This window comes from Pseudomyrmex gracilis, unplaced genomic scaffold (assembly GCF_002006095.1).
Source record: "Pseudomyrmex gracilis isolate BER0280 unplaced genomic scaffold, ASM200609v1 scaffold_299, whole genome shotgun sequence".
Classification (NCBI taxonomy): domain Eukaryota; kingdom Metazoa; phylum Arthropoda; class Insecta; order Hymenoptera; family Formicidae; genus Pseudomyrmex; species Pseudomyrmex gracilis.
The window spans coordinates 56252-73646 of record NW_018020883.1 but is presented as its reverse complement, the minus strand read 5'-3'; the positions used below and the strand labels follow the sequence as shown (position 1 = coordinate 73646).

Sequence of the window (17395 nt, the reverse complement as noted above, 5' to 3'; positions counted from 1 at the left end):
AAGAAAAATTAAAAAAACGAAAGCGTTATTTAATATGTAATTTCAGGGACGACACGAGAGTCACAACACTATAATAACAAGTATATGTACAGTATTCTTGCAGTATGTTTCGAATAAGTGCGAACAAATTTACACTCATTTGTTTAATTAACCTTACAGAAATGTCTCTTGATCGCGCGCTCACCGGAACACAACCGAGGCCACACGATGCGAGCCACGGAGAGATCGTGTGATCTCTCTCCCTGTTGTCGAATTTATTAAAGAATCGCGCAACGATTGTCGTATCTCTCACATATTCCACGTTCTATACCGAACAGTATTTTCGCGCAGGTCAGGCATTTAATAGTTTTTGCGTTATCTGTGTTAGCCCACGTTGTGTGCAAATACAATGTATCCGCGCGTGCGAATCCCGTGGCTCGCGAGTGTCCGGTTGTTTGTGCTCCGGGGAGGGCGAGGACTCAACAAATCTCACCAGCGCTGTTGCAAAGTCACGCCGAAAGACGCGGTAAGACGTTCCTCGATTGAGGAGAGATAGAAAGAGAGAGAGAGTACGGTTTTCTCTCTCGTAGAGCATCTCGTGTGTTTGATGACAACGCGCCTGAGCCTTGTGACAGCGCTGTCGCCAGGAAACTGTTGCACGAACAATTGATGTTTCGAGCGAACACATGATGAAACGAACAAAAGATTGCGAAAACTTGCCTCGATGTTTGCTCGAAAAATAATCTTTCGTTCGTGAAACGGAGCGTTTTCCCGGCGCGTCTTTCGTTCTTGTTTTTGTGCATTGATATAATAGCGACAGAATTCTAGATTCTAGAGAGGCCGACGCGGCGGCGTGAGAGCACGCGGATTTGTCCGCGTGCGAAGATACGCGGGGCTTCGATCAATCGATAATCATGCTGTGTGTGTGTGTTGACGACAGGCGCAGCGGCGGCCGCCGTCAAGCAGCGTAGACACCTGGGTCAGATTCGCGAGCACCCTTATCAAAGGGCCGGCGCTCTTTCGTGAAAACACAGAAAACAAGTACACAGAGAGAGCGCACGCGAGAAAGAGAGAGAGAGAGAGAGAGAGAGAAAAGAGAAAAAAAGAGAGAGAACAAAAGCACTGTTCTTGCGCCATCGCGGAAAGGTTAGTGTCTCTCTGCCATCAAACAGTTCATTATGTTCTCTCTTTTGTCTTTTTGTTTTTTTTGTATTGTCTCATTTTATCTTTTTTTTTTTTCCTGTTCTCATCATCTTCGCCAACTCCCTTTTCTTCACGATGTCTCGGAACGGTCGGAACGTCCCTTGTCGTTCACACAAAAACTTTTGTGGATTTATTTCCACACGAGGAAGGGGAGAAGGGAAAACTGCGCTTTATTTTCCAGTGAAACAAATATACAAGAATACTTGTCACACACACGCGTCGATTTGTGTGCAGAAATAAATCTGTAAAAGTTACTTCTTTTGAACAGAAGTGCGAGAAAAAAAGTGTCCCGACCATTCCGACGGCGATCTTATCTTCTTGTACATACTATATATATATATATATATCGCTTACATGTATCATCATCTAGATAATAAGACGAGACCCGCCCAACACAAAAACGTGCTCGGGGTCTGTATTCTGTGGTCGCCGCGAATCCGCGACGAAGAGAATACGGACGTGTTCTTTCGAATAAAAAAAAAAAAAAGAAAAAATTAGGATTTATTTTTTTTTACGTACAACAACTCGGTTGTGAGCTTTCACGTACGAATTAATGTAATGTTTGAAGCACAGCGGTGATGCAGCAGCAGCAATTGTTGTGTGTGTGCGCGCCTCGTCCTGTGTACCTGACGCCGCACCGATCGGTTGTTTTTGTTTTTTTTTTTTCTAATTTGTGAAATTACTTCTCTCTTTTTTCTTTACATTATTTACGTACACATACATACGTGCACATGTGAGCGGATTTCCGCGGTGTGACACAGAGCGAACAGAGGAATTGATTAATGTCGCAAATTGTATACATATTTATCCTCCTGCCTCCAGAAAAAATTTGGTAGGTCACAACTTCCTCAAATCTCCTATTCGACGCGGGAAAATCAATCAGCGCGAATCTTATTAGCTTTTAAATAGCACGAGATAAAGGAAAAGAAATAAAAAAAAGATGATTGTAGATTGTCGGTGTGTGTGTGTTTGGTGGGAATGAGAGAAAGGAAGAAAATCGACCGGGAGTGTCTGTCTGAAGTCGGACGCGCCGCTGTGGATTTTTTCAAAATTGAGAACACGACGACCGCGTTTACGGCGACACCATTTGTGAAACAACATCCGGTAGAATGTTTGCACGAGCTGGTCCTCGAATCGAATTTTCTCTAATAATATTCGAGATTCGTGTGTCGAAAACAAAAGACCGATTACACCGGAAACTGATTCACACAAGACGCGAACCGCGCGTCTTCTCTGTCTTCACAGTTTTCGAAGTGTTGTGGTTTTCGCGATCGGATTATTTGTCCGGAGATGAAGACTGTGCGCTCGGAACATCTTGCGTCAAGCCGAGATCTATAATTAGACACCGCGGTGTATAGTTGTTGGGGGAGGAAGAGGGTCGGGAAGAAGAAGATTTTATAAAATACAGCTTGCGAACGTTCAAATTTACGCGGAGATTTACGATTTTGTTTTTCGATTACACAAGAAAGATCCGGAAGATCGTTTTTACAGCTTGACGATTCCCTTCTCGGTCATTTTTAAAATCGTTTTTACTTTAACGCGCGCGCTTTAATTGTGTGTGTGTGTGTGCGCGGAGTGAATGTGCTTTCGTGTGTGTGTGTGTGCGTGCAAAAATATTGTAAATATTTCTTTTGGACGCGACAAAAAAAAAAAAATAAAATTAGTAATGAAAAAACAAAAAACGATTATAGAACGATGGTTGTTTTTATTATTGAGACATTGGGGTGGTAACGTGCGCGGTAAGATGCGAAGGTTTGTCCGATCGGTCTCTATATATCTGTTATATCTGTAAAATAATAACGACTGCAACAATTTTTGTCTTACCTTTTGACGTCAGTAATCAATCGTTTGCAAGCAAAGTCTTTAGTCTTCGCGCACTAATTAGCGTAGTTTTGCTTTTTGACCATTCTCTTGTTTCACACGTTCTTGTTACACGTATATTAATAAACAACAAGTAATTTATATATTTTCTGTCACACAAGCGTGCACTTTTTTCACACGTGTTCAATCCCGTTTGAGGAGAAGCAACGACTCGTGTAAAGACAACAAAGTGCTGACAGAGATGGCATCTCCCCCCTTTTTTTTCACGTATTTTATCTCACTAACTAACAAGTATTTTTTTTTTTTTTTTACATTATTGACATTCCTTATCATATAGACGTAATATCATCCATTACAGGCCGCACAACTGCACCATCTTTCTTTATTTATATAAACAACTAACAACACACACAACATGCTCTCTGTACACACACACAACATAATTTTAAACACTAACACGTACGACATGCGCGCGAATAAATTTGTCAAGCGAGAAATAATTGTTTTGAAAAAAAAACGAGAAGTGCTTGCACTTTTCGTGTAAAAAAACAAATGTTTATTCTTCTTTGACAAATTGTTCTTGCGCCAAGTTACACACGTACGCATTATACGGTACATGCACACACTCACATATTACGCACATGGATACGAGTTGAATGCGCTCGTGCGAGAATTTTTTCTTTTTTTTACTCAAATTAAACAATTGCAGAAATTGTTTGAAGATGGTATCAAAAACAAGTTGAGATAAAAAAACGAGGTGCGAGCGCATTTAATTCACGTTACATGCCCACATATACGGAGATTCCGTATGTACATTACACACACAGAGTTTCATAAATCGCGGATTTTCAAACAGTAATTAAAAAAAGATTCTACGACTAAAATCTGAAAATTTCTCGTCGAATCTTAATCTCTTTCGCTCATTTGATTCTTGTATTCGCACGCAGGTCTGTTTCAGCGTATGTCAATAATAATATGCTTCTTTAAATTAAAAAAAAAACAAACAAACAAACAAAAACGAATGCCTGGAATTGTACTACAGATATCTGTCCTGTATGGCAAATGCAAACAAAACTCATGAGCCTTTTGACACCTGCTTGCTGATGGGACATTAATCACTAAAGTTGAATATATATATAGTGTTTCGGTACAAATAATATATACCGTCATTATTTATAACGTATTCGGAATTATCGTTAAATAATATTTGTCATTTACCGGTGCTAATATGGTGGCAGGTGCACACCCAGGCTGCCTGTTTGAAATTTTATGTAATTTACACACAGAAATTCTCGAATGCAACAAAAGTTTTTGCAGTTTTTTATGCATCACGTGTGAAAAGTAAAAACAGTTGATTGATCGTTTTGCTCAAACGTACATACACAGGCAGCCACGTTTTTTTTTTTTTTTTTTGTTTTTTTGTAACCATTGTAGAGTAGATGCACCAGTTATTAATTTTTCTCTCGAGATTTGACATTTTCAATTTTGTTCTTCTCTGGTTAACTGGAATTGTGATGTTCTCACTTGTTCTTAGTTTTGCGAGAAAATTACGTAGTTTAAAATTGGCAACGGACAAATAACATTGCAATTTAAAAATCAAATCGTGATTATTGGTGCATCTATCCTCAGTAAGTTTATTACAATGATGTGTCTGTCAAGTTTGCGATTATTTTTTTTTCTTTGTGAATGTCTTGTGGCGCGGGGAGGGTACACGAGGGTCACATGTCACTTTTCGTGCGGAAGTCAAAAATGGATGTTTTAATTGTCACGAATAGAAAACAAAAACAAAAAAAAAAAGAAACAATTCGCAAAGAGTAACAAACAAAAAAAAGCACCAGCTTGATACGAAACGTGATCTCTCGTGACAATTAATTAATTCAAGTTTATTATCTATTGTCATGACGCGCGTACGAATGCTTCACACTAATAATATTACAAAGTAGCCCGTGTGCAAAGCAACGCTTCGTTGAATTCTTTCGTCTAACTGAGAAAGCAATTTTTCACAAGCACGAAATTAAAAAAAAAACAAAAAAAACAATCAATTCTCTCTTCTCGAAGAGACGACCGGGTCTGATTGTTTGAATCGCAGTTGTCTTCCGTTTTTATCTTACTGTGTACATGTTGCGACACGCCGAGAGACGAAAGCGTTGCTTTTCACCACTAACTTATATTTTCTCTCAGCTGGCGAGCTACTAGTTACTTAATGTTAACGTCAGTCAGTCATAATCAAATTACTAACAAACTGTTTTTTCTTTTCTTTCTTGTTAACCCCGGTTGCCCGTGGCCTGTAGGCTTGGAGTGCTAACAATGGATATCCACTCGCCCCGTGCTAACAACTGGACTCTGGAACAGCATCCCGCGTTCAATCGGTTCACCAACCAGCCGACCACCTTCGCCGTCCGTCCGCGTCACCAGCCCCGTTCGTCAAGCTTATCCATCATCCTGTGTCCTCTTAAATGTTCGGGAACATTTTCAGTTCTTCACGCGCGTCTTCGGCGCGAAAACGAAGAAATATCTCGCCGAGAATCGTTATCCGAACATTTTTCTTGTCGTCTTCGTATATAAACGCGCGTAAAAACAAGTATATATATAATATATATATACGCATAAATTATTGTCACATGTAAATTACATTTTATTTTAATTCGCAGGACATTTACACGCAGAGCGTTTCTAAAATGCATTTTGCGCAATAGATACACACAGATAATAATCGAGACATTGTCATCATCGCAAGATTTTTTTGACTTGAAACGATAAAAAATTTAGACACACACACGCACACACATCTATATGTGTAATCTACATCTCATTTTACATATGACAAAAAGCGATCGATATGATTGGACGGCGAACTTTTCGAAATATTTCACACACACGCGGAAAACAAGAAAACAATTACGAGGATACAAGGGACTCTGTTATTATTTTTTTTTTTTATTTTTTTTACGAACAGCAATCGTTTCGCGCGCGGATTCTTTCCAGATTTTGGTCTGGACGTGAGTACGATCACACACGGAACACTCGAATCAAAGTGCAATGCTGGTACACACAGCAGCAATAGTTTTTTTTAGCTATACAGACAAGATGGTTCATCGGAATATTTTTTTACTCCTTCGTTGTGTGGGAGAGGGAGGACGGGAATCTCATTGTAAGCACGCGACATGTGTGTATATATATATTCGAAATGTAACATTTTTGTTTTCTCTCTCTTCTCGCGCGGCAAACAACCAAGTGTTGTTCGCGCTTTTCCCCAGTACTTACGACTACGCTAGCATCTCCCGTCACTCGGAGATGACAGCGGAGATAAAAACGCGACAACGTTTATATATACATATATATATATAACTTAAATACAGAATTAACGTTATATTACGCGCGCGCGTGCGCAGTTCTAAATCAACTGCTGAAGTGTGTGTTGCATGAAAAAAACAAAAAAACAAAAAAAAAAAAAAGAACCAATCAGGAGATTTTCCGAACAAGGATCTCGTTTTTGAATTGCGAGCGATTGTCTCCCTCTTTTCTCGCGCGACCACCAGTCTCGTGCCAGGAGAATCTATCGAAATTCTGAGCAACTCTCTCGCATAAATGTGCCTTACGCAGCAGAACGAATGTGTAACGCGGTCAAATTTGTGAGCCGTGATATACCGTACTATAAGATAAGCTTTTCGTTAAAAAAAAAAAAAAAAAAGTAGACTACGTAATAGCGTTAGATTTGTGCAATTAAAATTTATATATGTATATACATATAATCTATACCTTATATATGTATGTATATGCATCCACACATATATATATATACATACATATACAAACACGTATATAATATACATATATGTATATCTTTCTTGCAAAGAAACGAGTATATAGAAAAAAGCAAAGAAACATCCTCTCGAGGTTATTGCTATTTTTTAACAATCTTTTTCGTTGCCACGAGAAGGACTGTTAAGACACACGCCTGTTAGAGAGAGTCGCGATAACCAGAAAAAGAAGAGAAGGCTTTAAGAAGTCCGCTATCGAATGCGGGTGTACAAGAGAGAGAGAGAGAGAGAGAGAGAGAGCTACGTGTACATATAATTGGTAAATATGTCGAGGGGAGCAACTTCCGACAATCCCGAGTTTGTCGCATATTATCAAGGTCGTGACCTTCAAAAGGTTTTAAGTAATGCTCACCGTTTGTTGAAAAGTTGTTAACAAAAAATGTGTATAGAGAACTTACGGCCTTTTACACATATGCCTCTTATACATAATACGATATTTTAGACATATGTCTTATATAATATGTTTTATATATAAATGTTGATGAAAAGATGTATTTTGATATAACATGTCACAAGTTCACAGTTATACAAATCATTTATTTGAGAATTGTACACGATATCCAAAACTGAAGGTTTATTTATAAAACTTCTTTTCGATACAACTTTTTAATAAACAGCTTTTTTCAAACTCCTCGGATTGATTCCTCATTTTAGTGATGTAATAAAGCATTTTTTTTTTTTTTTTTAACCGGATTAAAATAGCCAAAATTGGGAAAACGCACATATTTTGAGCAATTACCAACAGTTTTTGGTAATGACTTTTTAACGAACAGTGAGCATTACTTAAAACCTTTTAAAGGTCACTTAGCACCATGACCTTGATAACATGTGTCAATATCAAGCTTGTCAGAAGCTGCTCCCCTAATCGGCATATTTACCACATAATTTTTTTCAGCCAAAAGTATTAAGAGAATAATCACCGATAATCTATTTTTAGAACGCCAATATGTGCAATATGTTTAAATAAGATGGTCTCGACAAGACATTTTTGTCGTTCGTGCTGCTAAGATTTCTTAGAGAAATCACGAATTCTCATATACTTGAATTCTTATATACTTTGCAAAAGTTTATTCATCTCGAGCCGCGTAATTGTTAAATATATATATTTATGAATATTTATGTGTACGTATATGCGTATACATGTATATGTGTATATATATATATATGCATATATATATGCATATTTTTTGATATCAATATGAACGTTAACAATCGGGCAAACCGAAGACAAACACAATCCAATCGGAAACTTTTGCACGGCACAAAACGTTTATTTAATCATACGAGATTTTTTTAATATTTACGAGATATTATATATTATGTAAACAGAAAGTGTATGTAATAATTTTACACGTGCAAGAATGTTTGTGTAAGAGAGAATGACTTACTTAAATATCGACTCTATATTAGTTGCACCATTTTTAGGGGTCTGCCATACTATATATATATATATATATGTATATATATATGTATATATGTATATATACATATATATGTGTAACAATTAAGAACGATCTTTCTTCTCAAGTTGCGCACGCGTCACACATACATATAAACTCATGTGTAGCGTCATTCTTTACGTGTCAAATACTCGTTTTTTCTTTTTTTTCTCGAACAGAAAATATCTTGGAGATTTTGTCCGAAGAAAAGTCTCTCCTCATAGATATACCGATAGCTTAGTCTTTCGTGTATATATACATAAGTGTTTGAAAAACAAAAAAAAAACCACACATTGCTACATGCATTAAAAGAGAGAAAGAGAGAGAGTGATCTGAAATCTACTTAAGTTCGCAAACGTAATAAATAATCTGATATTTTATTATTGTACGTAAATAATTGATTTAAATGAAATAGTTTCGAATGTCTCTTGTTGTCCTTTACACAAATGCAATTATGAAGGTAACACGAAGAAATTTGTATGTGTTTACAAAAAGGTGTGATGATTTACATAGGAAAAGAGAGGAGATATCTATACACTTTATGTATATATGCTGTGTCTATTATATACATACGCGTGAAAGAAAAACGTAAGTTATTACACATGTATACATAATGTACTATACATACATACACACCTGACTCATTTGAATCTGGAAATGCAAATGAGTATAGCGCTTTACTTCTGCTTTAAAATTCCCGAAAGAACAAATTTTTTTTAAACATCATTACATCTTAAAAAAAAAAAAAGAGAGAAAAACAAAGTTTGACATAGTCAAAAAAAGTATTGGCAGTACAGTGAAGCATGTGACAAACCAGATTTTAAGCTAAAAAATGGTTTCTTTTCGTTTTAGATTAACTCAAATTTCTCTTGGAAACAGTTGGTTTTATGTAAATTTAATTTAATTTGCTTATTATTTTTAATATGACAATTCTTTCAGATCACTACTACGTCGTCGCAGAAGTATCGCTATAGTTTATTTATATATTATTATTATTATCATTATTATTATTATTATTATTATTATTATTATTATTATTATTATTATTATTATACGCGCACATGTATACAGTTAAGTTATATATACATATATATATATATATATATGTGTATAAGAAATTATATATATGTGCAAGCAATTTTGTTAGATCTTATGACGTGAATTTACATTTATTATTCTCATAGTTATATATATATTTATATATATATTGTATATGTATATGTATATATATATATATGTATATATATATATATGTGTGTATATATATATATATATATATAGTTTTTGCCGAAATTTATTATATAATTTTTTAGTTTCATATTTTATTTTAATGTTGATATGTGCAGGATACGTGGCAATATTAATGTGTAAGTAATGTGAAAAAAAAAACGATTACTGAAGAATTTTTGAAATCTCTAAAAGATCTGATCTTAGAGTGTATTATTATACGCTGCGTGCAAGAGAAAATTTTTTGGAATTTGCTATGTGAAGATATATACAAATAAAAAATTAGTTTATATACAACACACACATGTATAAATATTATTATTATTATTATTATTATTATTATTATTATAAAACGGCAATAAAAATATTTTTTCAATATTCGACAATTTCTCTTTCCTCAGCACTTGGTGTAAAAAGAAATAAAGTCGAATATGATAAAAGTAAGTTGGGCAATTGTACGCGTAAGGTGAGACATTTGTGATACCAAGTAACACATGTAACAAGGTATTTACAGTTTATTTTATTTCTTTATAAAAAAACAAACAAAATACTGAATGTTTTTCACATTATTATTATTTACATCAGTTACGGATTTATATACAAGCGACATATCTATGACTAAAAACTCAATGTATATGGGACTTGAAAGTGACGAATCTCAACTTAAGACTTTGGTAATCGATAGAAACTGCCGGAGAGCAGTAGTTGATGTTCTCTGACTTTTCTGTCTAAGAACTGTCTTAGTTCCGGTAAACCGCATTCGACGGCTCCTGGTCCTTGAGACGCGAACATTTTCAGCATCTGATGAATTCTTTCTATGGGTAGCGATTCCAGATTCGTCAGCATGCCAACGATATACGACCAGAACACTTGTAGCTCCTCCTCCCGTTGATCGCTGGCCGAGGCCATGGCGCTCTCGGTCTCTTCTTCCTCAACGATGTCGGTCGGCAAGCGACTCTTGGACGTGCTCTCTTCCTGCAGAACGTACACGTCATTGGACGTTTCTTTCAAGAGACCCTGCGACACCCAGAACGTGATTTTGCGCCGAAGAACGGTCGCCGGCGCGTGCATCGCCTCCGCCAGATCTTGCAGAACCCATTCGTCTGTAAATCATTTTTAATGTAACAACAACAAATGTAACAACGACAAACAAGCCCAGAATCCGTTTCCTTACTTTTATCCTGAAAGTGCAAGATGATCGTCGCGTGCACCGGTGTGACATTTATGTCCAGTTTTCGGTCTTTTAACTCGATCTCCAGACTAACGTTTCCCAGATGAGGTTTCCAGCAAAGCGTTCTATTTCCCTTCAAGGTCTCGAACGCCTTTACATATTTGTTCAGTTGATTCTGCACGATGCTCGGCAATTTCAATTTCCAGTCCTCCTTGAAGGGCGGCCAGAACTGGGCGGACAATATGAGCGCGGAAGTGGGAAACAGTTCTCTCTGCAGGTTGTAACTGGTGTCTGAGTGGATGTTGCCGTCTATTCTCTTGGAGTCGTAAACGTCTTTCAGCATGACCTCGCAGTAATGCAGCTGGTTCTCGTCAAAACGTCTCTTTAGTAACTCCAAGTGACGTATCTCACGTTCGGTGTGATAGTTGAGTTGCGTGAGCAGCCTGTCGGCCAGCAATGTGCGATACTCGTTGACGAACAAATCCTGACTACCGTATACGTTCACCAGGATGGAGATTATATCGGATACTTTGCGTTGCGTCGATTTCGCTGAAAAAAGAAATACGTTATTGAAAAGCCACGTGCAATTAGTTTCAAGTTGCGGTAATTAAATCTCACAGTTTACCAGGATCGGCATCAACTGGATCCGGCATCCACTTTTCCCAATCTTCGCTTTCGTCTTCGGCCGAACCGTCGTCCAACTGCAGACGATCGCCTTTTACCAACTCGTCGGCCAATTCGCTGGGCGACGAATCGTCAAGCAGGCTGTTAACGACCGAACGCACGGTGTCTTCTCTGCTTCTCAAGTAGCTTCTGGAAGGCAAAAATGTTCAGAGAGATGTAATAAAAAGCCGTGATATATCGATCTACAGAGACACGAGAGTTTTACTTGATTGGCTCTGTTACAGCTTCTAGAAGAACTCCGGTTGGATCGAGATGCTTGAGCGCTTTGATCGCGGCTATGTAGGCAGTTACTATATCCGTAGTGTTTACACCGGGATGCAAGAGTCTCGTTTTGATCGCTTCCTGCAGATTCTGAACGAGAACTCGACGCTGATCGGTTCTTTCGAGACACACTCGGAGATCGTCCACCGCAGGCTGCGACTCGGGATATTCTAGACGAAGAAAGACAACAATGCAAATACAGAAATTTTTAATGTAACAAATTACGCAATTACGGAATCTACCTATTATTATATTAAACAGATGATCGATCCTTATCTTGGTGTAAGTTTCGTACAGAAAATGTGATAATTTTTGTTTGAACTTGTTTATGGCGTTGCAGACCTCGTCACTGAGTCCCACGGTTTTCGAAAAGCCACCCGAATAAATTCTTATCAGCCAATTCATAACCACAGTCTCGAGCCACTGAAAAAAACAAAGAAAAATATTTATAAGTTACATAATTCTAATATATATACGCGTATGTGACAATAAAGATACATTGACGTATTTACGTTTTCTAAGGGAACCAGTTGTGACACATCAAATGTCTTGTCGCACATTTGAGTCACGTGATTTTGTATACGAATGTGAATCAGGGATGTTAGCACGTTTCCCACAAGTCTTTCCAACAATTCCAGTTCGATCAACTTTCTGTTTGTCTCGTGAAACATGTAGACTATCATTTGACACTGGCAGTTTTCCATCTCCTGGTTGCATCCTGTGCATTCGATCTCATTGGTCGACATTTCTGCTTTAAAACACATTTATTTAATATTTTTCACCACATCAAATTCCATTCGGACAAATTGTATATACGCAAGAGCTTTGAAATTTACTTCAAAAACCCAAATTAATTAAAATTCTTAAGCAAAACTTACCTTGCGCCGAATTGTCCGAGTTGCAAAATACGTTGAACGCAATTTTGTAGAACTGTTCTACGATGTGTTCGTGGCCAAGAGGCAATTGACTCAACAGCGTCACTCTCACAATAAGTCTGAACTGGGCCTCTGTTTCATTTCTGCCGTTAGATGCGTCAAGCGCGGCGTCCTTGTTTCGCCTTAAGTAATCTATTTTCTTGAAGATGGGTAAAATTTTTGTGAGACTTGCGTAAAGACCGTCCACAGCGGACTTGAACAACTCGAATCCTCGCTGATTATCTTCCGTATTCTCGAATTTTTCCCAGAACGCGGGAGCTACGTGCGAACGAATGTATCGCTCAACGTGATGAACAACGATGTCCTCGACAAACTGTGTCGAATTCAAACTTCGTACGCTTTCCACTATTTCTGCGAATTCGTTTTCTGTACACGTGTCGTCTTCAATCTGAAAAAGAAGCGTGCAGTGAACAAGGAAGAGTTAAACACATTCGTTATTTATTGGGAAAAGAGTCAACAAAACTAAAACTTTAGACAACAGAATCGGGCGCGGAAATAACGAAAATAAAAAAACAAAAAACGAAGGTTATAAAATGTCAAAAAGATATCTGCCGCATGTTTATGAAAAAAGCGAACATTATTTTAGCGAGCATTACGTTATTGTTAACACGCACCTTTCCGTTAAGTATTGGAAATGCGTATTCTATTTTCTTAAGTACATCTTCTCGATTTGTTGACTCTGTCATGGTAAATTTGTGTTTTTCTTTTAGAGTTTTCACTCGAGTCTTCACTTGAGTTTACACTTGCGTGGTTTGCTGTCAGCTGTCAGTTTCTTCTCTCCCACATGTGCTCTGATCGCTCGCGCCATCTGCGACCGGTGTTTGTTCATAACCTCGTGAACTATTCTCGATCATTTTTCGAAAGCCGATTAATTATTTGCCGATTAAAAATTTGCTTGCGGTCAACAAGAACGCAACTGTCTTTGTATCTTAGCAAAGAGACGCAATCAATTTGTATATTTTATATTCGCAAATATGTTGTCCTCGTATATATTAACAAAGTGAGCACAAAACTCGATCACTAACAATTGTGTATTATTTGTGGATAAAATTGCATTTTCTTATTGTATATTACTTTTTATGTAATTATTGCATACAAGAAAAATATTGTGTAAAATATGATAGAATAGTTTTGCATCTTTGTAATTATTTTGCAGATGCAATATAAGACCTTCAAATGGAGCATTGGTTCAGTGGTTGAATGTTACTGTAAGATTGTGTTCATCATCATCATCATCATCATCCTCCTCGGACTCGTCAGATTCTGATTCTGATTCGGAAAAAACAATACCAAAGAAGACACACGTTGAAAGTTCTGTAAGTGTTGTGCAACATCACAGTCAGATGACAGAAATAATTTAGGAAGCTTTTTGAACAATGTGATACAAGTAAATTGTCATTTTGTAATTTTTTAATATTTCTGGTCGTTATACAAATTAATTTTTACAATTGTCTGTGATTATATCAATATTTTATTTATTATTTCTTAGCAAAATACATCTGCACCGACTAAACCTAGTGAGAAGACAGAAAAAGTAGTACAGGTACATTAAAGCTCTCTTTAACTTATTTTCCATTATATATATATATATATATATTCTTTAGAATTGATATTTTTTAAATTATATCACATTTAGGAACAAAAAAACGCAACTACAGAAGCAACAAAAAAGCCAGCAGCTGATTTAAACGAGTATTTAAACAACATGATGAAGGTATTTATCATATTTATGTTGTGTGTCTCATGTCTCATATTTGTGCTGTATATTTTGCAGAAAATGTTTCTTTAGATAGAAAATTATCTCTTAATTGTTGTTGCAGGCAAGAAAACTAGAAAAAACCATTGATGTTGCTATAAAACCTAAGAGCAAAAAATTGTTAAACAAATTGAAATCGTTACCTTATGGTAATTGTGCCCAATACTTTAAATTTTTACCGGTATAAAACTTGTTTGATGATGTATCAAATTATATTGTTTTTTTTTTAAATAGAAAAACAGGTAGAAAAGGCAGCAGAAGATGTGGCCGATACATTAGGCGGAGATAAAACAAAAACAACGTCTGATTTGCTTGAGAAAGTTCTCGCATCCAGAGTAGAAACACTGAAAGTAGAACAATCGAAAAAGATGTAATTACACATTTATACATAAACTGTTTTTTTTTTTCGTCAATTATATTTATACAATTTTACATAATATTACATAATTTATCGAGCATATTTCTAGATATTCTTAGAAACATGATTTTCTCAATTTTTTTTAGTAGCAACTTAGAAAGGGAAAAAAACCGACAGAAAGAGTCGGAATTAAAAAGAGAAGAATCACAATTTGAGAGGAAAAAATCTGTAATATACAATCTTCTTGAAGAATATAAAAACCGAGACACTAGCGCGTCAAAAAAGATATCGAAAAAGTTTGAAGAATTTTCACCCAGGTATTACGTGCGCAAACATTAATACGCAAATTTTGGATCGGACAGGATGACATTTGTATTATCTATGATTTTTTTTTTTAATATATTGAAATATTAACAGATTATTGAAGCAAGATATTGATATATGGAATGGGGAGCCCAGTCGAGAGTTTGACAACATGAGTCCCACTCCGTCGAATATACCGGAATTGAAAACGTGGAGAGAATTGGAACAAAGGGAGCTGAAGGCAATGACAACGTATCCGCCAGCCAACATCTTTCAAGAAATGATTCTGTGGACGGAGCAAGGAAAATTGTGGAAATTTCCTATCGACAATGAGCAAGGTTTCAAATTCATTACGTTTTGTGACGTCTTGTTTTCTTTGGTACATAAAGCGCAATGATTTTATATATATATTTTAGGAATGGAAGAAGAGAAGAACGTTCATTTCTCGGAACACGTTTTCATGGAACGTCATCTGAAAGATTGGTGTCCCAAGTCGGGACCGGTGCGCCACTTCATGGAACTGGTGTGCATCGGCCTTTCCAAAAATCCGTACATGACGGTTCAAGAGAAAGTCAATCACATTATGTGGTACAAAGAATACTTTGAATCGAAACGAGATCTGTTGAAGGAGATTGGAGCGATTGGGGAGTCGGTTTCGAAAAAAGCGCCCGAGATTCAAGAAGCTTAAAGTTAATATAGTTTTAGACATTTGTGCTCTATAATTTCTATGTATTCCACTATAAATAAAAAATATCCAAACTAAATTAAATTCTGCGATCTCTTAGGGTCAAAGCGCATACTTTTGCATAACGCACAAAGGCCTGTCCACGTAAGACGCGGATTGGTTTATTTACAAAATAATTAAAAATTTCATATATTGCCTAACCTAACCTAACCCTAACCTTAATATTATCTAACCTAACTTAACCTAACCCTAACCTATTACGAATGTTGTAAATAGCTGGTATAAGGAACATAGTTCTTTAGGAAAAAGTTGTTGTTAATATATATTTTATCTTGTGTGTTCTGAGAGAACATCATAATAAATTGTACATTATCGTTACCAAAGTTCTAAAAAATGCAATATAACTGATCAAGTAAGTTTGAACTGATTCAAGATAAACTTTAACTGAGAGTAAGTACAATAAGATATCTTAAATAAGAGATCTTTAAAGAGTTATAAATCTCTTTAGATACAGTTACAATTTTTTTAGGATATTAAAATTGTGCAAATTCTTATTTTTAGGTTCCAACATGAATGTTTTTTCGTTTAAATACAGAAACCTGATAATGGGTGTAACCGCAACCGCTGTTGGATATTACGCAGTTCTCGCACCGCATACTGTATTTCTGGATAAGTATAGATACGTGACGGCCAGATATCAGTAAGTACAACAGAAAAAATCTCAAGATCCATACTTGGCCCGAGTCTGTGATGTGCAAAACATTGGTTTTTTTTTTTTTACAAACATACAGAGCTGACAATGAGATTCCGGTGGGTCCCGCAGTCAAACAGAGAATCCAGAAAGTAATGGACGATATGAAATTACCCGACAAAGTGAGGAACGTCATAAGACCGTTCAGTGCGTTCAGTTTCGATTTGTTTCACGCTGGGACCTTGAACCCCAAGTACGGCGCAATCCTGGGGATTCCCGCCAATTTTATCAATTCGGCAAAAGAGCTCCGTGACAAGTTAACAATCAGGGAAGAGCTGGTGGACTGGACGCGACAGGACGCGCAAGCTTTCCTGGACGCGGCGATACTATCCGAGAACGCGCAGGACTTCGCGTTGGCGCGCGAGATTCTCTGGATTCTCGCGGAGGAACCGTATTTCAATTCGCTCACACTGGCTGCGATTATAGCGATATTTTGGTCGTTTTACAACGCGATTACGCACGCGTTTAAATTACGCGAACGAAACGTGATAGTCTGTCGTATGCTTTACTTGTCGTTCGCGTTAATCGGTGCGATATCGTGGTTCGGTATCAAGGACTATCGAAGTTACAATCTCGACAAGAAACACAGCGAGGTACTGTGCGACTTAGGACCCAGGTACGTCGAGGGAGGACAAGAGTTTTACGACAAATTAATACGCAGAAATAAAGCGCTCAGAACTCTCATGGGCGACGACGGCAAAGACACGTACACCGCTTACGGAAACGAAAAGACTGTCCTGAGACAGAAATATGTGCCTCTTACGCACAAAAAGGAATTCTTCGATTCGCGTCCGCGAGAGGATAACAAGGAATAAAGTAACGTTGTTTTTTGTACCTACAAAGCGATGAAAACTATTTTGCATTATCAATCTTCACCGTCCCGAATCCTTGAGAGTTTTAAGAAAAGTTTAAACGACCAGAGTTTCGCTGGATGTGCGCGTGATTTTGCTTTCATTCACAGGTAAGAGAGACTCGTGCCTCTGCAATATATTAAAAAAAAT

General features: G+C 36.9%; 4 protein-coding genes across 12 annotated transcripts in view; 3 read left to right on the top strand and 1 right to left on the bottom strand.

The window, feature by feature from the left end:
- The window catches only part of LOC109859892 (protein held out wings), a 31100-nt gene extending 23644 nt beyond the window's left edge, over positions 1-7456 (top strand). For all 6 annotated transcript variants that reach the window (XM_020438590.1, XM_020438592.1, XM_020438588.1 and 3 more), the window contains exons 7-8: positions 920-1125; positions 5295-7456. In XM_020438590.1, the coding sequence (XP_020294179.1) occupies positions 920-1005 (86 nt within the window). In that variant the 3' untranslated portion in view covers positions 1006-1125; positions 5295-7456. The remainder of the gene's footprint in view (positions 1-919; positions 1126-5294) is intronic.
- Positions 7457-10058: 2602 nt separating this feature from the next.
- On the bottom strand, positions 10059-13313 carry LOC109859902 (anaphase-promoting complex subunit 2). 2 transcript variants are annotated; one of them, XM_020438605.1, is made up of 8 exons: positions 13156-13313; positions 12485-12929; positions 12119-12357; positions 11849-12029; positions 11551-11776; positions 11287-11474; positions 10665-11210; positions 10059-10593 (listed from the first exon to the last, which is right to left on the bottom strand). In XM_020438605.1, exons 1-8 carry the CDS (start codon positions 13225-13227, stop codon positions 10154-10156), a joined length of 2337 nt encoding a protein of 778 aa, XP_020294194.1. In that variant the 5' UTR covers positions 13228-13313; the 3' UTR covers positions 10059-10153. The 2 variants fall into 2 exon arrangements, with proteins under 2 accessions (XP_020294194.1, XP_020294195.1); XM_020438606.1 differs by having other exon boundaries at positions 12119-12354; positions 13156-13312.
- A 112-nt stretch (positions 13314-13425) lies between these two features.
- On the top strand, positions 13426-15813 carry LOC109859904 (28S ribosomal protein S31, mitochondrial). The gene is made up of 9 exons (XM_020438611.1): positions 13426-13541; positions 13698-13857; positions 14031-14084; positions 14178-14255; positions 14362-14446; positions 14532-14667; positions 14802-14972; positions 15073-15296; positions 15375-15813. The coding sequence occupies exons 1-9, from the start codon at positions 13516-13518 to the stop codon at positions 15644-15646; spliced, it is 1206 nt and encodes a 401-aa protein (XP_020294200.1). The 5' UTR covers positions 13426-13515; the 3' UTR covers positions 15647-15813.
- Positions 15814-15866: 53 nt separating this feature from the next.
- On the top strand, positions 15867-17314 carry LOC109859903 (transmembrane protein 177). 3 transcript variants are annotated; one of them, XM_020438610.1, is made up of 3 exons: positions 15867-16055; positions 16239-16343; positions 16435-17314. In XM_020438610.1, the coding sequence occupies exons 2-3, from the start codon at positions 16249-16251 to the stop codon at positions 17207-17209; spliced, it is 870 nt and encodes a 289-aa protein (XP_020294199.1). In that variant the 5' UTR covers positions 15867-16055; positions 16239-16248; the 3' UTR covers positions 17210-17314. The 3 variants fall into 3 exon arrangements, with proteins under 3 accessions (XP_020294199.1, XP_020294196.1, XP_020294197.1); XM_020438607.1 differs by having other exon boundaries at positions 16205-16343; XM_020438608.1 differs by having other exon boundaries at positions 15867-16093; positions 16205-16343.
- The last annotated feature ends 81 nt before the right edge of the window (positions 17315-17395 follow it).